At 43.3% G+C, this 24469-nt stretch overlaps 1 protein-coding gene across 1 annotated transcript in view; it reads left to right on the top strand.

Annotated features, from left to right (window-relative positions):
* LOC146173467 (lipase member K-like) overlaps window positions 1-24085 on the top strand; it is a 30694-nt gene extending 6609 nt beyond the window's left edge. Inside the window, exons 2-8 of the mRNA XM_084584076.1 lie at window positions 6032-6146; window positions 9771-9921; window positions 16094-16186; window positions 18407-18559; window positions 20338-20409; window positions 22416-22484; window positions 23831-24085. Coding sequence (XP_084440202.1) covers window positions 6032-6146; window positions 9771-9921; window positions 16094-16186; window positions 18407-18559; window positions 20338-20409; window positions 22416-22484; window positions 23831-24085 — 908 coding nt within the window. The remainder of the gene's footprint in view (window positions 1-6031; window positions 6147-9770; window positions 9922-16093; window positions 16187-18406; window positions 18560-20337; window positions 20410-22415; window positions 22485-23830) is intronic.
* Window positions 24086-24469: the final 384 nt, after the last annotated feature.

Below are 24469 nucleotides of genomic sequence, written 5' to 3'. Positions count from 1 at the left end.
GTCAACAAAAGCATCTCGCTCGCGCAGGTTTTTTCGTTCTCTCTCTCTGGTTCTGCGTTTGTCTGCGACTTTGCCTCTTCTTTGTCCGTGTCTTGCTCGCGCAGTTCGTACTTTGTTCCTTGTGAACCCGCCAGCCCGACCAGACCACAAATGAATCCCCTCAACGCAGCAGTTACAAAAAAGAAGCCTGGCGGATAATTCAATTAGCAGTCGGTAAATGCTTTGGCATCAACTCTACAGCCAAGCATCTGAGAATACAGTTATTTTCCGCTTCATAAAACAATCGAGTCGCTGCTACCGGGGACAACGTAAAATCTTTGTCGCCGGTTGTCGCCGTAACGATAACAGTTTATCCCGGTAAAATCAGAGCTACGACTTGAAAGCTATTGGTACCTGGTAGTTTAGAAAAATGCCTTCTCGGGAAGATACCTTAACACATGAATTCGCATATTTTTTTACTAAACTTGAATGAATGTCTCAGCTTTTAGCTAAAACGCATGATTCCAACAAGGCACCAAAACCTTTCATGTCGATGTCAACGCCGCTGCAATCCAATCTGTATGCCTCCTTCTAAGACCAGCGCTTGCAGCCTCTCTACGATGAGTAGCATGACGCTTCAATACCTGAAAATCAGTCTGATGACCGTGATTAACCACGAGGAACGCGGAGAGCCACCCCATGAAGAGAAAATGTTCCCTAACGTGGTTCTCTACCGCACAAACGTAGAGCTGAAGAGAAGTCTAGTCAACGGGGGATAGTTGGAAAGCAGGACAGGAGAGGGCTGTGGGTATTCGGCAGGCGTTATGAACGTAGAGTATGGTCGCTGGACAAGTACTTTCATTGTGCATTTCATTGCACGAGGAGTATATTTTGAATATGATGAAAAATCGGAAGAATTAATTGCAAAAAATGAATCTTTTAGAGCTTATACACCTTCCTGACCGCTTATACACCTTCTCTTTTCGTGTATAGCGCCCCGCCGGGGTGGCGCAGTGGTTACGGCGCTCGACTACTGTCCCCAAGGACGCGGGATCGAATCCCGGCCTCGGCGGCTGCGTTTCGATGGAGGCGAAACGGAGTGGCGTCCGTGTGCTGTGCGATGTCAGTGCACGTTAAAGAACCCCAGGGGGTCGAAATTTCCGGAGTCCTCCACTACGGCGTCTCTCATAGCCTAAGTTGCTTTGGGACGTCCCCACAAACCAACCAACCAACCTTTTCGTGTATAGCAAATAAGGCCAAGCTTTACAAATAGCGCCGCACATGCATACAAGTGCATATTTCCGCAGAATTGCCACTGGCCCCCGCCACTGAGGGGAAGCATCGCTTAGGGATAGTCGTTTTCGCTTGCGAGTGGTATTTTGGTTTAACTTGCTTTATGCAGTTTAGCGTGCCAAAGCGACCCAGGCTATGATAGACGCCATCATGGAGAGCTTCGGAAAATTTCGATCAAATCGTGGTGTTTATTGTGCACTCACATCGCACAGCACACGGGCGCCTTGCTTTTCGCCGCCATCGAAAAGCTGCTGCCGCATCAGGGATTCGATACCGCGTCCTTGGGTTCACCAGTCGAAAGTAATAACGAGAACGATTATTTGCGCATGTCTATAATCTAACACAGCCTAACTTGTATTTAAGATATTTGGGATACACACTGAAGGCACAACAATGTTTTAGCTTTAGAGCTTTCAGAAAAAATAATGCAATCTTCTACATTGGTTATTTTGTTACAACAAACGATAATAACACCTTTCAGCACTGCTCATGAGAAAGTCGGATTGGTTCAAACTGGTTATGTAAATTTGGTCAACAGCTGAGTTAAGTTTCGCACTTGAATTTTACAGAAGAGCAACAAATGCAAGACTGACGAGTGAAAAGAGGAAATAAATACCTCTAAATACCGACTACATCCGTCTATGTCTGCTGGTAATGAAGGTGAAAATCATAGGCGCCACATTTTCTATATTGAACCAAAGCATTAAGGTGAAAGCCTTTAATGGCTTATGCTGTCGTGGACAAAATATGTCCCGCTTTTGCTGCGTTCTGATTGGCCGAGGCCGGATGACGTCATAGAGGTCTCGACCAATTACAGAGCACCACCATCGTATGCGCGAATGCGTGCCTTATATGGCCATATGTCAATCAGTGGTCAATTACTAATTAATGAATTCATTAAATACCAATTTATAACCAAAGATTTACTAATAATTGATTCGGTAAATAATCTATTACTTTCTTAATTATTAATAAATTATTATAACTAACTAGTGCTTGTTGCGTAGCAGAATGCGGCACTCCAGCTTCCGCCTTTCATGCTTTAGTCGCTAAAGTCCCTCGTAAATTTTTCCAAGAACGATTACGATACTCCTTAATGCGAAATCCAAGCGTAACTATCTAAGCGTTTTTGCGAAGTACTGAGGCAAAAAAAATTTAGAGTTGCTGCTGTGTATGATTGTATGTGCAGTTACAAAGCACTATTTTACTCGCGAGCCAAAGAGAATAAAAGAGGATAAAGAAGGGCCACCAAGGAACGTAGAGGTCGTGTTGTAGACTTCATTTTTTTTTTAATTCGAAGACTGTCGTGGTTAGATCTTTCTCATCCTCTGAGAAATTCTTTTGTGCGATTGACTCTCTCGTCGCACAAGATGGTGCGCTCTAGAATATCCCCGGTGGCGATAAAAAACACTCGGATGCCGTATGACGATATAAATCTCCAAGCTGGGGCCATTCCTCTATCGTTAAACATAATAATAATAGTAATCAATCAATCAATCAATCAATCTTTAATTAATGTGCGCAGGAACAACCATGTGGTCTTCGTGTTGCAGCACAAATAATAAAAAAAGAAACAAAAATGAAAATGCACAAACATGTTTACACACACAGAGAGTACGCAAAAGAAGAAATAAATAATACATGAAATGAAACTGAGACTAAAAGTATCACGGAAAGTTATCAATAATTGAGTAGCATCACTTGTATACACAGTGAGAGAATTTTTGAGCACATCAGGAAAAAAAAGAAAAAAAGAACGGTAGATAGAAGAGAGAAAAAGACAACAACAAATAACTGACATTGATTATAGTAATATAGAAATATACATAAAACAAACAACCATTCAGGCGCAACAAGTGCATGGTACTTAAAACACAGACTAGAAATACAGAATAATACAATAAAGAAGTAGAATTGAACGAGGGACAGTAAGATTCGAATATAAAGTATAAAGTTGAAATATAAGTAAGAAACGGATAAAAAGTAATAATAATAATAATAATAATAATAATAACAATAATAATAATAATAATAATAATAATAATAATAATAATAATAATAATCAATCAATCAATCAATCAATCAATCAATCTTTATTTAATGTGCGCAGGAACAACCATGTGGTCTTTGTGCTGCAGCACAAATAAAAAAAAAAGAAACAAAAATGAAAAAGCACTAACATGTTTACACACACAAAGAGAACACAAAAAAAGAAATAAATAATACATGAAATGAAACAGACGAAAAGTATCACGGAAAGTAAGCAAACAATGAGTAGCATCACTTATATACAGTGAGAGAATTTTTTAGCACACCAGGAAATAAAGAAAAAAAAAAAAAAAACGAACGGTAGATAGAAGACAAAAAAAAAAAACAACAACAAATAACTGACATTGATTATAGTAATATAGAAATATACATAAAATAAACAACCCTTCCAGGCGCAACAAGTGCATGGTACTTAAAACACAGGCTAGAAATACAGAATAATACAATAAAGAAGTAAAATTGAACAAGGGGCAGTAAGATTCGAATATAAAGTTTAAAGTTGAAATATAAGTAAGAAACGGATAAAAAGTAGTTCACGATACAGAGAGCATTGAACAGGAGAAAAAGCAAAAAGTGAAGTAAATACAATTTAAGGCTAGAAAGTGGGAGTTTTAAGTGATAAAGTACTATTTAGAATACAACGCTACGAACATCCAATGTAAATGAACAGAGCGAGTTTTGGAAGATGTCAAGGTGAGGACAAAAAGAGTTAAATAACCACTGCATCCTGTCCAGAGGGGAGTGGGAATGAAGAGGAGAAACCTGAAATGGTCTGAATTCCCTCATGCTCTTTCGCGGAACGCGCAGTAGGATGTACTCTAAGAGCTGAGGGCACATAATGTGGCCATGAAGGAGTTTGTACAGAAATATGATATCAAGTCTGATGCGACGGCAGTGAAGGGTAGGAAGATTCAGTTGGGCGCTCCTGGTGGAGCGAGAGGGGGAAGTTGCGCAAGGAAAGCGATAATGAAATATCCGTAAAAATTTTTTTTGTACTCTGTCAACCTTGTCCAAGTTCGATTTGCAAGTGCCATTCCAAACAACCGACGCATACTCCAAGACCGGCAGGCATATGGACAGGTACAGTTTTAGGAACGGAAGTGGAGTATGGAACTCTCTCGAAAGTCTGCAAACGAATCCGAGTGTGCGCATAGCCCGCTGAGCAATGCGGTTAGTGTGAGAGGAGAAGCTGAGGGTGCGGTCAAAAAGTACACCAAGGTCATTAATTTCATCAACCCTATCCAACAGCACGGAATTCACAGAATAATGGTAGAGAAAGCTATGTGTTTTACGAGTAAAGGACACAACCCTAGTTTTGGAAGAATTGAGGGTAAGTCGATTCATCGCACACCAATCAGAAAAGGCAGATATGTCCGATTGCAACAACACGCAATCTTGAAAAGAATGTATTACCTTGAATATTTTTATATCATCAGCATAAAGAAGAAACGAGGAGTTCTTTATCGCCGCGGAAACATCATTAATAAAAACGGAGAAGAGAAGCGGGCCTAGTACTGAACCTTGAGGAACTCCACTCGTTGCAGGGTAAACGAAAGAAGTCTGTCCATTGACACTGACAAAGCAGAAGCGATCAAGGAGATAGTTGCGTAGGAGGGCTACGAGTGAGACTTCAACGCCAGAGAGTAGAAGTTTTTCAAGAAGTAGTGAGTGAGTAACAACGTCGAAAGCTTTGCTCATATCACAGTACACAGTGTCAACCTGACCCCTCTGAAGGACTGCTGCAGAGGCATACGTCATAAACGTGACAAGGTTGGTAGAAGTAGAGCGGCCCGACATGAAGCCATGTTGATTCGGTACTATGATATGTTTGAGATGGAAGGAAAGTACGCTGTGCAAAGCTAATTCGAACAGCTTAGAGGTTGCACATAGAAGAGAAATCGGACGATAATTGGAAACATCAGATTTGTTTCCAGACTTGAAGACAGGAAACACGCGTGCCATTTTCCACACGCGAGGAAAGGCAGCATTTTTTAAACAGTTATTAAATATGGCAGTCAGTACTGGTACGAAGATATAACTGAAGGCTTTTATTATGGCAGCTGGAATGCCATCAGGTCCAGGAGACAAAGATGGTCTCAGACGCTTAAGACTCTCAGTTATCAACTCCTCGTCAAAGAGAATGGAATTAGATAGTGCACCAGATGGGAGGCAAACGGAATCACAATGTGGATGTTTGTAAACGGAGGAAAAATGTTCTGCAAAACTGTCGGCAACATCCCGAATTTCCGAACCCTGAGAGTCAACTAAGCTGATACTTAAATCTGATTTAATGGAACGCTTGCGAACGTAACGCCAATAATAATAATAATAATAATAATAATAATAATAATAATAATAATAATAATAATAATAATAATAATAATAATAATAATAATAATAATAATAATAATAATAATAACGTTTACAATGGCCAACAATTATTGTATGGAACTTGGAGTTTTAAACCCTGGAATTGGGAACGTCGTATACTAGGCCGCTCCTGAAGTATTGTGCCAAAATTTTGTAATTTATTGCGCTATGACATCGCACAGAAAATAATAGTTTTTGTGCTTTTCTTGCTTCAAAACCTGTTTGACGGGCAGGTATCTCACACCGGCATTATAGGCTCCTTGCATAAAACGCAACACTTATTGAAGCATCGCTGCCGGTCATACCCCAATGCTATTTCTGAACCTCTCGCTCTTTTCAGGCTTTCTCCTTGCAGATGCCGGATTCGACGTCTGGTTAGTCAACACCAGAGGTGTGCCCCAATCCAACTATCACGTGAGGCTGTCGACAGACAACCCCGAGTTCTGGAAATGGAGGCAAGTTGTTTTTAAGGCGAAAGCCTTTAATGCCCCATCGTTGTCGACAAAAGGTTGCCAGCAGAGGTGCCACGCTTTCGAGAGTGAGAGTTAAAAATAAATTATTAAAATTTGAGGGTTTCAGCGCTGCTGAACCGAATGTGGAGCAAAAGCTTTGGCTGCAGGCGACCGAGCGTTCCATCGAACTCCTCCAGCGTTTCGCTGAACGCATCAAAGTTCACCGGATTTATAGGCAGAGCACCCAGGCCCGTACCTGACCGCCGGTGGCTGGGTTTCGATGGAGGCAAAATGTGCCGTAATGGAGGGCTACGATCCACCGCGCTGTAATGGCTTTCACCTCATTACACTTTTTAGTCCAAAGTGCCGTCTAAAACTTTTTCGTTTGGTTTTCTTTTTCTACATCGTGTGGTTGACGCGGTTGGGAAGTTTTGCCTCTTCAACTTTATAAATTTGGTCGTGCCGTGCGATGTTGAAATGTCCCTAATGACAAGTGTATTTTTACAGTTCTTCCTGCTAGCAGAAATCTCTCCTTGATTTGAAGAGGTGCGCATATATTGGTGACAACAGCAAGCAATTTGAACGAAATCGTTGTTTGGGCCGGGGTGAGGCAAGAAGAGAAAGAATGGGTGAGGGAACAAGCGTGAGATGAATATATATTAGCCTAAACCAAGAGGAAGGGGGCATTGACCCAGCATTTGATGCAAAGGCAATAAAATAGATGGCCCTTTAAGGTAAAGGAATGGATTACCAAAGAGGACAGGTAGAACAGGAGCCAGCGTAAAGTGTGACGAGCGGATGGGATCTGGATTACGGTAGATGCTGTTGGAGCAGGTGAGCCTTAAGTGGAGCTGTATGCGAAATTCTTCGGCACCTTAGAAGGCGGAGTCAAGGCGAAGGCGATGACTTCTTGGAGTATTTACTCTGGTTGATAAACGTGGTACTTATTACGGGCGCACTCAGTTCATGCGCGGAAACGAAGTAAGTCTAAAGCTTTTCTGAAAGGTGTATGCCTTAGACAAGGACAAACGAAACTTTTAACACATAGCAGGCTGTGAAGAGCAGGAAAGGAAAAGTAGTTTACTTTTCATTACTGGTGCATTGCCTCTGCTTTAATTCCCACTGGCTTAGTTAAAGAATAAACTTCGAAAAATTCCAACGTTATCTCGAACTAATGAATCATTGTAATGATAAGATAAATCTACATGATCAAGATTTATGCATAGCACAAATGAATTACTTTTGAGCCAACGGGAACCCATCGAAGCTAATATGTTTTGAAATTTCCTCCGTAGAGCGAACAATGCTGACCATCAATGTCATTTGAGTCCGTCAACACGAGTGACTAAAGAGAAAGGCCAGCGACATAATCAAAGGTCAAAACTCCCGCAATGATACCAAATCACGAAAACAAAATGAACCGGAACTATTAATGTCATCCATCAAGAACGAAAAGAACTCCATTATGCTAAGTAATTATGCTGATAATTTTGTTGTCATAGGAAAGTCAGCACTGAATAGCATCGCTGATAATCAGGTATAGTAGAGAATTTCAAGGAAAATTCAGAAACTTCTTACACGCGTGTTTCGCCATGGGGGCAGCAGCAAGGGGTCTATTAAAGGTCACTTATTTATTACATTCATTCAATCATTCAGCCAAAGTGCGGCAGCGCCAACCAGACTCACAATGAAGAGCCAATAGGTAAAATATGATCCTAATGTGCCAAAACGTCTCCGACTTTGGCAGTTTGGCTATGAGTTTGGAACGTTACGAAGAAGGGGGGGGGGGGGGGGTTGGGGAGGGGGGGAGATTGAATGAATGACTGGAACATGATGTTATGAAGCTTCATGCAACCATGTTTGGGCAATGTAATCAGAATGAAGAGATTATTAGAAAGGAGAGCACATATACTTCAAGACATAATAACGTTGCTACTTATATCGGCATTTATAAAAAAGAATGCAGTAACAGGAACTGCAAGTCAGTCGTTGCGGAGAGAGATTAGAGCACATAGATTTCAAAATCTAATAAAGGTGCTACTTATATCAACACTTATAAAATGAACGCTTTCCCATGAAATGCAAATTAGTCATTGCGGGGTGCATATACTGGCGAAGAATCAGTACTTAAGTAGAGGAGAAGCAGTATATTGCACAGATGAGGCAGTAGCCTGGTTGGCGGTATTACTGTTGATATGGCTAAATAAGAAGACAGCTTAACCCAGTTGTAGCGTTCCGTTTTAACCAAGACATGGTCAGATTTAAACCGAACAGTCGAGCTAACTGTTGCGAAAAGAAGCTGGTTCATTCAAAAGCTCACATCGAAAACAGCGAACATTTAAAGAAATTTTCATTGATACATGCTTCAGAGATTTCTACTTTCGAGATAATTTGCTTTTTTATTCGCTTTTTTATTTTTTATTTTTTACCCCGACCCACGCATCGCAAGAGGTGAGCGCAGTCACAGTGTCAGCGGCCGCTCGCTGACTCGGCTGCAACGCGCAATGATCCTCCGTGCACGCATTGGATGTGTGTGGCCTGGGGAACGACGGATGCGCCACGGACTTGCCACTAGTGACGTGTGTGACGGCTGTGGCGCGGTAGAAACTCTCGAACATCTTCTACTGCGCTGCACCGCGCTAGCCGAACCACGACGTGAGTTGCTGGCGGCTTACAGAGCGCAGGGGGTAATCCCGGACAGCGTAGCTGTGCTCCTGTGGCCGCCGGGCTGTGCGCGCGCCCGCGAGCGAGCTCACGTGAGCTTGTGTGAGTACATCGAACAGGCGGGCTTGATGACCCGCCTATTTCACCTCGCCAGATAGTGCGCGCTGTGACGGAACGCTCCACGTGTGCTATTTCCCACAAAAACGGCCGATCGCCCACGACAGCCGTCAGTGTTTTGTACAATGTGCAAGTGCGTGCGTAGTGAACAGTTGCCTGGACGCAGAGCTATTGCGGAGGCCCGCCCGATGTGCCGAGTGCTCAGTGACTTAAGACATTTGCGGTTGGGCCTCAAGCAAACTACTGTATACTGTACCATAGTGTATATATTTCTTTTATTTTTACCTACTCTTTTCTTTCTCCCTATCACTCACCTCTTTGATTTCCTCTACCTTCTCCTCGCTATCCCTTTATTTCCGCCGCCCCAGTTCAGGTGCTTCAGATATAAGATAGCAGATACCGGGGCTGGCAAACATCTTTTCCTTCCTTTGTACATACAATAAATAACCACTACAACAATAACAGGTCTCTCGATTACTGTATTCTATTCGCTCCCTTTTCAAGTACACGTCATTTCCTTAGGGCACAAGAATCTGCAATCTCAGCAGTAGCATTGTCCATTACATCATTCTTCTATATTCGCCTTTAAGGGTAACTGCTTCACGCTGTCTAGACACCAACTTTCTCACCAGTATAGGATGAGATGAAGGTTCACGTTAGGTGCCCGGCTACACATGCGATGTCAGTGCACGTTAAAGAACCCCAGGTGGTCGAAATTTCCGGAGTCCTCCACTACGGCGTCTCTCATAGCCTTAGTCGCTTTGGGACGTTAAACCCCACAAACCAACCAACCAATTCAAGTCTCTAGTTTGCGTACGAGTAAACAGGCTCTTCACCGTTCTGCAGTTTCGAAGAGATCGGCGTTTACGACCTGCCAGCCGTGGTGGACACAATGCTGAACGAGACGGGTTCAACCAAAGTGAGCATATTGACGATATCGCAAGGGACAACGGCGTCGCTCATTTTCTTGTCCCTGCGCCCTGAATACAACGGCAAGGCAAGTGTCAGAGTCGCTGATAGAATTAAAAGATGTAAGCAGGGTTTTACGCATGAAGCAAGCTTTTTTCCGTCAGTTAATACATTCAGGGAGCAATTCATATTTGGTAAGTAGTAGTTTACATACGGCGCGTTGCACAATTAGAGGCGCGATGTAGAATGCTTTTCCCAGCTAAACCGTGGAAGCCTCGCCGTTCAAATTTTGGACAGAAAGGGCATTTTGTAGCTAGTATTTTTAATACCAAATTTGTTCGGGGGAACTTGCCTGATTCGATCAAAAGAAGTCAAATGTTTCCATCTTATGCGGCGGCGACGACGCCAGACGAGCCCCTGCCCACGGTGGAAGAATAGTCTATTCTTCCACCGTGCCCCTGCCCCAGCGATGGTACTGGTGGCGCCACCTCATGCTGCTTACAACAACTCTGTAGCAGAAAAAGAGCGGGCGAATGTTTTGGCAGAAGGTTTGAGTTGTTGTAAGCAGCATGAGGTGGCGCCACCAGTGCCATTGTTAGGGCAGTGGCTCGTCTGGCGTTGTCGCCACCGCATAAGATGGGAACATCTGACTTCTTTTGATCGAATCGGGCAAGTACCCCAAACAAATTTGGTATTAAAAAATACTAGCAACAAAATACCAATTCTGTGCAAAATTTCAACTGCGAGGATTCCGCGGTTTAGCTGGGAGAAGCATTCTACCTCGCGCTTCTAATTGTGCAACACCCTATATTTACGTATGTAGTAATTAGCGTTTAGTAATTATTAATTTAGTAATTCGTATACCTTGTATTGAAGCGTTCGGTCACCCATGAAATTGTTTCGCAGTTTTTGTAACTAATTCTGAGATCCAAGCAAGTTGTGTGTTTGCATTGTGTGCGTTGTTTAAGGTGAAAGCCTTCCTAAGCTCGTGGAATGAAACCCCGTAGGTAAGGTTCGTTGCGCGAAATTTCTCAGCCAGATCTGTCATATTCCGCGAGATTTTACAAGATTAGTTCTTATCTAGCTGTCCTGTCATCTGCAATTTTACACTTCAACGCGCCAAAGAACGCCAGGCGACATGAGCTACGAGGATTGATTGATTTATAGGAAGGGAAAGGCGCAGTGACTGTCTCATTCGTTTTTTGTGGACACCTCAACCGCGCCGTAAAGAAAGGAAGGAAGATGGAAGTGAAAGTGGAAAGAGAGAAAGAGGAGCCATAATGAAGGGCTCTGGAGTAATTTCGACCAGGGGATCTTTAACGTGCGCTGACAGCGCACAACCGTCGTCCACCCCCGAAGCGGTGGCGGTTGCAATGACGGCCTACAACAGATAAAAATTTGGTGGCAGGCTAGCCTCCGCCGCAAGCGGCGGTGACCTACCTGTCCCAGCCCCATCAGGGGAATACCATTTTTTCCCTGTTGTTGCGGCGCGCGTCTTTCTTTCCCTCTTCCTTTTCTTTTTTCTCTATTTTCTCTTCTGTCTGCACGAGGCAGCGGAGGTGGCTCAGCTACAGAGCCAGTAGCAGGCCCATGCATTTTCTTTTCCTTCTTCCTTTCTTCCTACAGCCACAACAACAATATCACAGCACACGGATGCCTCTTCGTTTCACCTCCATCGAAATGCAGCCGCTGAGGTCGGGTTCGAACATGAGCTATGGTGTAGCGTCCAAACACACATTTGCCGGAGAAGGTGCGACAGATGCAGCGCCGTTCCTTTCCTCTAAACCAATTATAATTATTTGTAGCACTGCAATGAACGCCGATAAGAGGCAAACGATGAGAGACAAATGATAGAAGAGGAAGGGTAGGCTTTCGCCATTCTGCTCTTAAGAGGCATCTGAGACCGCCTAATGTTTTTTTTTTTTTTTTTTACACTTCGCAAGAAATATGACAATAACATCACAAGGAGCCAGAAATGGTATGCGATCAGTTGCGTCTCGTGGTTCGAAAAAATTATATTCTGTCCCATTCCCTCCACCCCCCCCCCCCCCCCGTCCTTTAGTTGCGGCGAGATTCCCCGAGCAACCTTCGGAGAGAGCCCCACTAATGTCTGCCTGTATGGCGCTCCCCAAACTGGTTGGAGTGGGAAGGAGTGGGGCTGATCCTGACCCTGATGGGCCTGGGACAGGTAGACCACCGCCGCTTGCGTCAGGGGCAACTGCCACCAAATGTTTATCTGTTGTAGGCCGTCATTGCACTCACCACCATTTCGAAGGTGGACGATGGGTGTTGCGGCGCGCCTCTTTCTCTCCTTCTTGTTCTTCTTTCTTCTCTATTTTTTCTTCTTTCCACACGAGGCAGCGGAGGTGGCTCAGCTACAGAGCCAGGGGCGGTATAACTGCGCTCAGTTCGCGTTCAGTTGGTAAAGCTCTGTGATTGGTTGAAGCACTTCCGCTAAAAGCCTCTCAGAACCTGCCGTGATGTAAAAGCGTTCAGTTCAGCGGAAGTACTTCCAACCAATCACAGAGCATTCCGAAACTGAGCGCCAACTGAACGCAGTTTTGTAACCACCCCAGTAGCAGGCCCGTGCATTTTCTTTTCCTTCTTCCTACAGCCACAATAACAACTCAAACTGGTATGACTTCGGAGTTCCGTGCAAGCAGCCTGTTGGAGCAATATATTCTTCATCAAATTATTTACACGCTGCTGACTTTAGGGAGTTTTAGAATAGGGGAACCCAAGGATTGGGGCCCCCAAGAAAATACCGTGCCGTGGCGTAACGTTCGAGCCGACCGGAGAGTTTTAGAATAGGGGTTTGCCGACGCAGCGGAGCGGGGCTTGCGTTCGTCGATCGCAGCGCCCTGACGGTAAACCGTGAAAGCATTTAAATATATAAAAGCCAAAACAACGCTATCTTATTAAACAGACACTGCTGTCATTGTACAAAAATATCCTAAAAATACCAGTTATATAATCTGTTTTCTTCATACAATACGAAATCGACCAATCTTAATCAATCCAGGCTGAGCCGGGAAACCTCATTTGAACCTTCCGCGCTTTCCGACGCCTGGTCCCCATGGCAACCACACGATGCGAACTCGCTAAGCCTAGCAGCTCGGTAAATCCGGAAGCAATCAGGCAATATGGGGCGTTTTATCGCTTAAATTTGGTGGTGCGGGCATCATGAGACATAGCACAAGCTTCGTTGGCCTTTCGTTTGCTGTGAACGCGTGACACAATGCAGCGGTAACGACGAATGTGTGCCGAGGCGAGCGGCGGCCGCTTGACCGGACGCCGCCATATTGCCCGACCCTATCCGGCAATAGGGTCCACGCTATTTCGCCGAGATAGGGTCGCCGTCGTCCGCTGACCCAAAAACCCAAGGCCCGCTTGGGTTCTGCGCATGCGCACTCGCGCCCCGCTATTACCCTATCCCCCTAACCGATAGGGTCCCCCTATTCTAAAACTCCCTTTTATCGACGCCTGTCGGTATCTAATCAGTTCTGTGGGCAAGCGGCCTGTTTTTGAGATCGAACAGATGACCCTTGCGCGCGAATTGAGTCAATGCCCCCGCACGAGATTCATTCGCTGCAAAAGGATCTGATGTTGCATGCTCATTCAAGTTGCGCAGCATCTGGTAGATGACCAGTAGGTCCCGGCCTCTTAGTAGAGGCCATATACGATAAAGAAGTTTTGATCAGTGTGTGCAGTTTAACCATCTTTAGGGCACAGTGAGTCTTTGGCACTCACTCAGAGTTGAGAAGAAATAGCAGATTTAGTTAAACTTCTGCTTCGTTTCGCTTATATCATCACATTTTTCCTGAAGGTAAAATGCTTTAGAGCACCTCTCAGTGAGATTTCTATGTCGATTTTAATCCTGTAGTTGTGACAGTATACTATGTCTCTACCGCACCTTTTATGCATTTGAAAGTTCATTATATTTAAACTCTGAGCCGTTGTAGAAAAATCTGAATGCTGGAGCTCCGCAAAGGAAGGAAGATGGCTTGTAACACGCAATGGCTTGGAGCATCACGCATACGACAGATATCAAAGAATACCACAATATCCTATGTGCAGCCCACAACCGATCAATAGGGGGTGATGGCATTGCTCCTTACTTCCTAGTCGAGGCGTGCTGTAGTGATTTTCCAAGCATAGTATCAACTTGAAAGCAAGCAGTCATAAATTCATCAAATTGAATTTAGAAATTTTCTTTTCTTTTATTCACTCCTCCGCAAAAAAAAAAAAACGAAGCAAAACAAGAAAAAAGAACTTTTTTTTTACGAATTCTCTGCGTTTTCAAAGGCATTCAAAACTCTAATACTACTGATACACCATTTTAATGCGTGCAGAAAGCAGCCCTGAGTTCATTGAAACGGTGCACTCAATTATGCGCCCTTTTTGGAAGGTGTGAGTTGCAGACACAAGGTGCAATTTCGTATGCAATGTAGGTCTTGTCGAGAGAAGTGCAGTTGCTGGAAATGGTAGTGTGGCAGATTTACAGCTTCACAGAGGCATCTCCAACGCTTAAAACGAGGTAGCACCGCATTCCCCCTTTACCTCAAGGCGACTGCAGCGAGACGCGTTGATGTCACTTTCCAGCAGCAGCATGGTGATATGATCGTGGAAACGACTTTAACGTAGCGTATTATTTTTGGGTTTGCGTTTTTGCTTTTACCGGCGGTATCGCCGTACTCGTGTCTGAAATACTATTAACTACTTACCACTTCTGCTAAGCCTTTATGCTATCCAACCCCACTATAACGTGCCCAGACAGGTCTTGCATCCTTTGGCCAGTAGAGATAACAAAAGTATCCGCGCTCTTCTTGGAACCTGGTGGTGGTAGTGGTTTATTAAAAAACAAGCAAAAAGAAGGAGGAAAACAATGTTACCGGCCGCGCAGTTTCCAACTAATAACGCCAGCAGTCGAGCTGCGGCCGGCGGAAAGAAAAGAGACAGGCGGAGGATAGTGAGCGGTAGTGGTATACAAGAAAATAGGGGGAGCTGTATGCATTGTTTACAAAATACAAAAAGGAAATTGCTTCGCGTCGCTCACACAAAAGTGTAAAATCACCGTACACAAACGACTACGCGCCTATACTTTGCCGCGCCCACGAAGCGTACGTCATATCGCTCACTGATCGCGACACACATCACAAGCTGCCGATGTCGGGCGCCCGGCAGCTTACGTCCGAGGTTAGTGTTCCTCGATGAAAGGTATCGAGGCACCCTATCCGAGATGCGCACACACGGAGCGTTAAGGTCACAAGCGCGCTACCTGGCAAAGAGCAAGTGGCATTGCACCTTTTTGTGAAAATTCTTTTACAGTTGCAGCAGCAGAGTGTTTGTTTTAAGCACTGCAAATGAAAAGGAACATATGTTGTCGGCCGTGGCATTTGACAATAGCCGTAGCCCCTGACGAGTAGCAGACTGATTAAAGGGAGTTTTAAAATAGGCGAACACAACCGGTTAAGTAGACGACAATGAGCAAATGAAATGCTGCGAAGTATAGACTAGGGTGCAGAAACTATTCAGAGATTGAGCACACGCGCGCCTTGCTATTAACCTAATCACCTAACCGATAGTCCTTTACTGTAAATGTTTAGATTAAATAAATAGGAAGAGCAAAGCGACAACGTCCAAAGAATGCGGAAGTGAGAATGGACAGGAGAATATATAGGGTACAATATTTACAAATTATAAAAATTAAACAAGCTTGAGCTGCCTTAGCGCGATTTTTTAGGCATTGTTACAGTGGTGGGGCGAGCTTACTCTGCTAGATGCCGAAAGTACTGCTGGTTCATTTTGAGAGAGCAGATAGTGTTGAATGAACTGTGGAGTGACCTTTAGTGCAGTACACGATCTATTAATTGCGTGTCAAAATTACGCTTGCGAATCTGACGGCACATGCTTGGTTGAAGTCGGTTAGTGCAGGGGCCACGAAACGATGTTAACATATCGCCTAATCATTACACAGGTGTTTTTGGCGTGGTCGATCGATCTTTGTTTAACGAACACATGCAATGAACTCCTGTAGCCACAGAGCCCTAGAAGCTGAGCGATATCCTAAAGATTGCTGAAAAAAGGTTCATTGCGGTCGCTTTCACAACACATGGAACTAAGTGCAGCTAGTATTTAAAGATATGAACATAAGGACAGTGTAGACAGTTGAGAAATGGCTGCGACGCATGAATACCGCTTTCAGCTGCGCTGTGCCTTGCAATGCATCAACCACTTGTTTGCTCGCACTCTTGCTCCAGGTGAATATTCTCGTTAACTACGCTCCTGTTGGAAACCTGACATATTTCACTTCGCCATTTCGATTGCTCATTCCAGTTGCCGAAGAGGTATCGGTAAGTACCGAGTTTCGAACGAGGCATATATTAGGCGCTTTCAGTTCACAAGATTGCTTGTCCGGAGTTATAAATTTATAAACAGCTTTACATAAAAAATTGCATTCTAACGTTGTATTACCCTGCTTACTAGACAGAAATATCCGCAGTAGAATACACAACATGCGAATTACATGGTGCGCTAGTAAATCGGAACGAAATATACCCGGTACATAATACAATTTGACTTAATCGGCAATATCAGAAGTTGTATGTTTTGACTTCAAATGCGTGCTCACTCAAGGACCTGTTTAGGAAGCAGCAGCACCAACACATGGTATTTAGAATGGCTAAGTTGGAGCACACATCTATCATACATAGTTCCCAAGCTTACAGTGCAGCTTCGTCATAATTAAGATATCTAATATATTCTCCTGAAGTGCACGTGGCTGAAATGTTTTGTAAAGGAAGAGAAAATGCTACACTATATATTAAGTATAGCCTTGTTGCACGGAGATGAATATTGCACATCGTCAGTAATAAAGCGGGGAAATACAGCTGCCAGCTCTTCAGCTGGGCTGCCGGAGGACATCTACCATACATAGTTCCCAAGCTTATAGTGCAGCTTCGTCATAATTAAGATATCTAATATATTCTCCTAAAGTGCACGTGGCTGAAATGTTTTGTAAAGGAAGAGAAAATGCTACACTATATAAGTATAGCCTTGTTGCGCGGAGAAGAATATTGCACATCGTCAGTAATAGAGCGGGGAAATACAGCTGACAGCTTTTCAGCTGGGCTGCCGGAGGACATCTACCATACATAGTTCCCAAGCTTACAGGGGAGCTTCGTCATAATTAGATATCTAATATATTCTCCTAAAGTGCGCGTGGCTGAAATGTTTTGTAAAGGAAGAGCAAATGCTACACTATATAATAAGTATAACCTTGTTGCACGGAGATGAATATTGCACATCGTCAGTAATAGAGCGGGGAAATACAGCTGCCAGCTCTTCAGCTGGGTTGCCGGAGGACATCTATCATACATAGTTCCCAAGCTTACAGTGCAGCTTCGTCATAATTAAGATATCTAATATATTCTCATAAAGTGCACGTGGCTGAAATGTTTTTTAAAAGGAAGATAAAATGCCACACTATGTAATAAGTATAGCCTTGTTGCACGGAGATGAATATTGCACATCGTCAGTAATAGAGCGGGGAAATACAGCTGCCAGCTCTTCAGCTGGGCTGCCGGAGGACATCTATCATACATAGTTCCCAAGCTTACAGTGCAGCTTCGTCATAATTAAGATATCTAATATATTCTCCTAAAGTGCACGTGGCTGAAATGTTTTTTTAAAGGAAGATAAAATGCCGCACTATGTAATAAGTATAGCCTTGTTACACGGAGATGAATAGTGCACATCGTCAGTAATAGAGCGGGGAAATACAGCTGCCAGCTCTTCAGCTGGGCTGCCGGAGGACATCTATCATACATAGTTCCCAAGCTTACAGTGCAGCTTCGTCATAATTAAGATATCTAATATATTCTCCTAAAGTGCACGTGGCTGAAATGTTTTTTTAAAGGAAGATAAAATGCCGCACTATGTAATAAGTATAGCCTTGTTACACGGAGATGAATAGTGCACATCGTCAGTAATAGAGCGGGGAAATACAGCTGCCAGCTCTTCAGCTGGGCTGCCGGAGGACATCTATCATACATAGTTCCCAAGCTTACAGTGCAGCTTCGTCATAATTAAGATATCTAATATATTCTCCTAAAGTGCACGTGGCTGAAATGTTTTTTTAAAGGAAGATAAAATGCCGCACTATGTAATAAGTATAGCCTTGTTACACGGAGATGAATAGTGCACATCGTCAGTAATAGAGCGGGGAAATACAGCTGCCAGCTCTTCAGCTGGGCTGCCGGAGGACATCTATCATACATAGTTCCCAAGCTTACAGTGCAGCTTCGTCATAATTAAGATATCTAATATATTCTCCTAAAGTGCACGTGGCTGAAATGTTTTTTTAAATGAAGAGAAAATGCCACACTATATTAAGTATAGCCTTGTTGCACGGAGATGAATATTGCACATCGTCAGTAATAGAGCGGGGAAATACAGCTGCTTGCTCTTCAGCTGGGCTGCCGGAGGGCAGCACCTTAAGAAAGAAATGAGATGGGAATGTGATCCTAACAGCCATGATATCTTAACCCTGCACATACCTCTAATTCACACAGGCTGTAAACGACCTTGTAACCCACGGCGGATTTTTGGTTCAGAGTCCAGCGCAAAAGAAGTTACTTGCTAGCGTGTGCAGCAGCCCGCTAAGTGAGGGCTGCTACTTGCCATTGGCGTTCATCTTTGGAATAAACTGGAAACAGCACAACAGCGTAAGAAATTTCTGCAAACTCTTTTAAAAATGGCCATTGTGCGCGAACGGTGCATCAAGTAAGGGAAAACGCGTGCCCCAAACTGCAGGCCCACAACGAAGCCCGCAAAGAGCAGATAGATCTGCGAGTATTAATTTAATAGGAGACAACTATAGGCGCAATTTTTCCTTTAACAAAAGCTGGCCCAATTTCGTTCTTCCGAAGGCCCGGGAAATGTGCTTTCAGGCTGTCGGTGTTATGAAAATAAGGATCAGCCTTGGCAGCTGTATTATAATAAAGACCGTTTCTCGATCAATTAACTCCTTTGCGGCCCTGCTAAAAAAAAAGGGTCCTGTTTTACTACCTCTAGAAACCAATAATTTGCTTGACTGTCGATTTGAAAATTTGCTGCAGTGCATCAAACTGAAGCGAATTAAACATGCTTTTCAAATTAGGAACAGCAGAAAACTCTCCCATGCTCGATTTTAAACTACATTTGCGAAATGAAGCGTTTAGATAAACTTTGAAAAAAAAAAAAAGAATTGGCAATATTTGCTGGCACAGAACAGAACTAAAACAATATTTGATTGGGAAAAAATGTATCTACTTAACAAAACAAAGTTCCAAAATATCAGTGGTGAAGCCTGCGCAGTTTAAAGGAAGAAAACGGTAACTTTCATATCGGTGACACGCCATTGGGTGGAACAGTTGTTTTTAAATCCTTCACGGCACAGGCGGTATCAAAATTATGCGCAGCTGATGCGGAAACACTAAGATTAAGACAAACACCATATAAAAGATACTATTTTTTTCAAAATGATAGCTGAGCCGTGAAAAATGGGCATAAATAAGAACCTTACTTAGGCGTTGCTACTGGTATTGTGAGCTGGGTCGAAAGGCCTTCTCCGCCTTGTGAGCTAAAGTAGATGATGCGGAGTATTCTTTGAGTCACCGGCACTTTGCCGACTAAATCAACGATTTTCGATATTTCCATTTGCAATTTCGAACTACGACAAAATTGAAAAACTCGGCATGCTTTCGATGCTGATGACCTTCGATTTTGCAATATAAACTTGTGCTCTAACCAGAAGTATAAAGTTGATTCGTTGTTTTGTTTCGTTAACTATATTTCATTTAGGACTAATGTGCGTATGCCATGTCTTGCTGCGCAATCCACATGCACACACCGCAATGATGTGTCTCTCACGGTTTTAGAACAATTGTACTTGTCGTGCATAATTTTCCCCAGGTATGCAAAGTTATCATGATTTGGCCTTAATGCCTCTGTGAAAGGAAATAAGTGTCTGGAATGCTCAATTAAACTTAACATTTTGCTTTGTAGGACCTCGAAGCTTGGATTGCTGTTTAATGCGCAATGAAATTCCAAGCTTTATGTAAGGATGAACCAAGTGAAAAAAGTAGATTTCGCATTGTTGGAATATTTCACTCAAATATCGAGGTTCGCACGATCAGTCTGCGCAATTTCTGCAATGCTCAAGTTACTTCAGTGTTGGTATCTAAAACAATTCATTCCCGGAAACACTTTCACATTATGGTCAAGGCGATTGAACTGCTGTCCCAGTTTTATTACCTGCTTGCGGCTCAATAATGCGTGCTACTCACCTTTATCGCTATTTTGTGAATATACTGACTCTTCGAAGTCCTATACACACGTATACATAGTTTTTGCTGACCAAAAAAAATGAACTTGTCATTCTGTACAGAGGTAGATACCGCTTCTATTATAATATTTGACATCTTCCAGAGGTCCGATAATAAATGTTCTTGCCGCTATCCAGACTAGGGTACCTGTCTACGTCGTGAACTTGCCCGTGGGCACGTCTAGCCAGGACTTACTGCATTACGCTCAGGTAAAATGACGTCCCCGACGCTCTCATCTATGCATGCATTACTTAAAAAGCAGAAATTTTTTATCCATACTTCTGCGCTGTTAAAAATTCACTGTTCACTTGAAATGCTTTGCTTTTGCCAACCTTTTATATAACCATAACCCCGTATGTGACTGGTATACCTGCCGGTTGAAACGAATGAATGCATACTGTATGCAATATTTATGGCCCTGGGCATTCACAGTCTGTGGAAGATAGCCGTCTGTCATGCAGATGTCAATGTTCTGCCGGCTCATGATAACTTCATTGTGTTTCGCTTATTATCAAAGTCTATGGAGCACAAAGCAAACTCCTTGATTGGATGAGCTTTCTTGATGACTTGGCATGCCCGAGGAACATTTTATTATAAACATGCATTTTTGTACGGAGCTGGTGCATTGCACATATTGATTTGGATTTGTGCGGTGTTGTTTAAGCAGTCAATAAAGAACAAAAGCCGTGGTGGCTCAGTTATTGAGAAGCTCGATAATAAATGTGATTACCCGGATTTGAACTCAACATAGCGGATTAAAAAACGACCGGTTAGAATCCGCCCTTCTCGGATGACTTTTTTTTAGTTTGAAAGCACTGCAAGCGGACTAGCTAAACCATCTAGTCCTAGTTGCATTAGTACTAGTTTGGCTATATGAGGCTTTGATCATTCGCCGACACAAGGCGAACTCGAGAATCCCTCTCTAAAATGTCCTTATCCTAACTCAGGTGCATAAGGAGAAGACGACGACGTGGGGCCTCGAGAAAAGATATTCCTATCTCCACTCAGATGCCTAAAGTGAAGATAAGCAGAGGCCTCGTGAAGAGCTATTCGCCGCCAACCAAAGAACTCGGGAGATCCAGCCCGGATAGTAGAGCTTCAGATTTAAAATTTCGCCAACGTAATTGTCATACGGTTAGGCCCACCGAATTAGTGAGCTCGGACTCATTTTGGCTCACTACTCACTCTGACTCCTATTGACAGATCATTCAAAGCAAGCCACTCGTTGTGACTCAGGTCTCACTAGTGTTGATACATCTGGATCCATTCCGTCGTGTCGACTTCAGACACGCTTCGATTCGCTGAACCGAGTGATATTTCTTTAAGCTAATTGGCACGGACCAAGTCAGTAATATTTACTAATATTTGTTTTATGAGTTGAGGTGGTTGCTTCTTACGTTAGTTTAGGCGGGATTCTACTTTGTTTGCAAACACAAGTAAACTTTGATACCAGATGCTTTCGGGCGGCATAAACCAAAATGCAGAAAAGACTGGACTAGAACTCTTTCCACCCTACGCCATCTAACAATGGCGACATTATCGTATGCAACATCCACACAATTAGTCAAAAAGTACCAGAAAGAAGTTCCACAGAATTCTCTTCGGTCGCCCAAAGGCGTCGCTATTTTCAAGTGTTTTTGGTCGTGGTATTAGTAGTATTATTAGCGCTCTTTCTATCGTCTTTCTCCCTTTGTTCCCCTCCCCACGTGTAGGGTAGCCTACTGGGTTCGCCTGGTTAACCTCCATGCCTTTCTATTCTATTTCCTCTATCTCTCTCTTAGTCGTGGTATTCTTCCCCTGCTTTAGTCCACAAATTAGGAAGAAGAAAGAGCTCATCGCTCCGAAACAAAACACGAGTCATTACATGAATCTGAGCGCAGGCTCGCGGCTCAGTTCATGATGTAAGTGCTTGTTCTGACTCTTGATCTAAATGTGAATCTGGACTCGATCACGGCTCATATCATGGTGTGAACGTAAGCTTGAGTGATTTCGAGTGAATCGACTCTTGAGAGAATTCGTTTACACATGGTTCCGGCCTTCCGTTGTTGGTTACACATATCTTCTTTATACATCAACTCATTTATTACTCCATCCCCTTTATTCGCTCCTGCTTTCGTTCGTTTGCATGTTTCGGCGCAACGGTCTTTAAACGCTTCCCTCTTTTCTGCTCTGCTTCTTTCGTTGTTCCTTTTCTGAAAGCTTTTACGTCTTTCAGGTATTCAGGCGAAAAAACCTGGTTCGATTCGACTACGGGTTTGCGAAAAACATAATCAAGTACGGCCAGGTAAGTGAGTGAGATAAGGTTTACGGTTAGTAGTGGTGCCATAACATTTCTAGAAGAGCGCGGTGCTCTCTATACGAGGCCGTGCAGCGGAGTAGCTTATAGGGGCGGCACAGTGAGCAATGAAAGGAACCGTTAAGCAAACATTCAAAAAATGGACCATGTCGAAGCCCCAGGTTTTGCGGGCTAGGAGAAAGCAGGGGGGATGCATGCGCCAAATGTGAAACGCGATAAGACGTTTCGAGAAAGGTGAATCGAAGAAGCTCAAAAACAATGCCACCTTTTATTGGTTTTGGCGCTTAAAATCCTTTGAAATTATTGAAATACAAAATCCCTGCATGAGTTCACAGCACACAGTGCATATATGCTTTACTTATCAGGCTAACAAGGTAAACCGCTTAATATTAGATGCTAAAAAGAAAAATCTTTCATTAATCCACATTTGTGGCAAAACATTATGTCTGGCGTAGCGACGTCTATGTTTTGCTTGTATTGGTGGGGCACAGCGGCTGCAGCGTTAGTTCAAAGTGCTGCTTCTGACGCTGTGAAATAAAAGCTTTATGGTAAACGAACCTTAATATGATGACCGATAATTGGCGCAATGAGCTTATGATAGTAAGATATGGCATTCAGAAAAACCTTTTCTCTACAGCTTCTAAACAAATTGCCTTTACGATATCCTGTACGTTCAAAGCCTACCAGATATTCAGCGGGCGGTTTATAACAAAGAAAAAAACATGTAAATTAAGCAATTTTTTCGCTATTAATATTGAGTGGTTCCTGATCGAGTTTACTTCATTCCCAGCGTCTGTGTTTTCAGCAGTATGAAAATGATTGCGATCATCTTCGTGTCTTATATTGTCACTGTGTGTGTTTTATTGCGAATTTCGGAAATCGCCAGTGATATGGGAGCAATATGACCTTTTTAACTGATTACAATCGCCATATATTGTATATTGTGCAAATCCCTGTAGCGGGCAATCATTTGGTTCGGTTCGTACCAACAGCTATACAGCTTTCACTGAAACTTCATAGTCAAACACGAGACCACCTCCTGTCCAAAGCAGTTCTCTACCAAGTGCGCTCACAAGGCTGAAGACGAGGACATGTGGAGACCTAATTAATTGAGAACCAGAATAAGACTGTTTTTGTCTAATGGACATAATTCTCTTGAACAAACTCGATTCCACCCTAATGGTATTTAAGAAAACAATAAAATCTAACATGAACGTTTACTGCGTCGGTGTATTTTGTCTTGCGGCCTTTCCATGTTTTGCAATGTCTTGCAGTGATTACCACAAATGCATAGTCGCGCCCGTCAGCTTTAACTTCGGCACTGTCCTTCCCAGGCTACGCCACCAGCTTACCCGCTGGAGAAGATTAGTGCTCCGGTCGCAGTTTACCAAGGCCTTGCTGACATCTTCGCGGATCCTCAAGACGTCGAAGACTTCTGCAAGCGACTTCAGAAAGTGCTGGTGTACAGATACGTGGTGCCGGACCCCAATTTCGGTCACCTGGACTTTATATTTGGCTACAACGCCACAGAAATTCTCCACCAAGACATGATTGATCTTGTCTCAAACTATACTACCGATGGGGTTTGAATGCCGCAACTTGCACTTGTAGTTACCACTGTAACTGCAAAGAATTAAACATTTGAATTCCAATAAAAATATTCTGAATATTCAATGGTTGGGCGTTTGAGAATTAGATTATCATTATTTTCATTTATTTGCGATGTGTAGGTCAGAACAGCAGGGCTGGTAGACCTGCCGATGTCTTAACTGTTCTTGCAGCACAAAAGAGTGGCTTCTCCTTGAGCAATAGAAGAACTTTAAATGGGGATTCGTCTTGGCTCGGTGCCTGTTTGTTCGATTCACGTGATTATGTGACGTCACAGGCAAAGAAGAATGCTGAAAGTTGAGCGCGTCCCTACTACACCCTTCTTCTTGAATCATCAGTGCAGAGGACGAACTCCGTGAAGCTGA

The sequence above is a fragment of the Amblyomma maculatum genome, chromosome 11 (genome assembly GCF_055883805.1).
Source record: "Amblyomma maculatum isolate TAMU_Amacu chromosome 11, ASM5588380v1, whole genome shotgun sequence".
Lineage (NCBI taxonomy): Eukaryota > Metazoa > Arthropoda > Arachnida > Ixodida > Ixodidae > Amblyomma > Amblyomma maculatum.
Note: the sequence above shows the minus strand (reverse complement) of the source record. Positions and strands in the feature narration are given on the sequence as shown.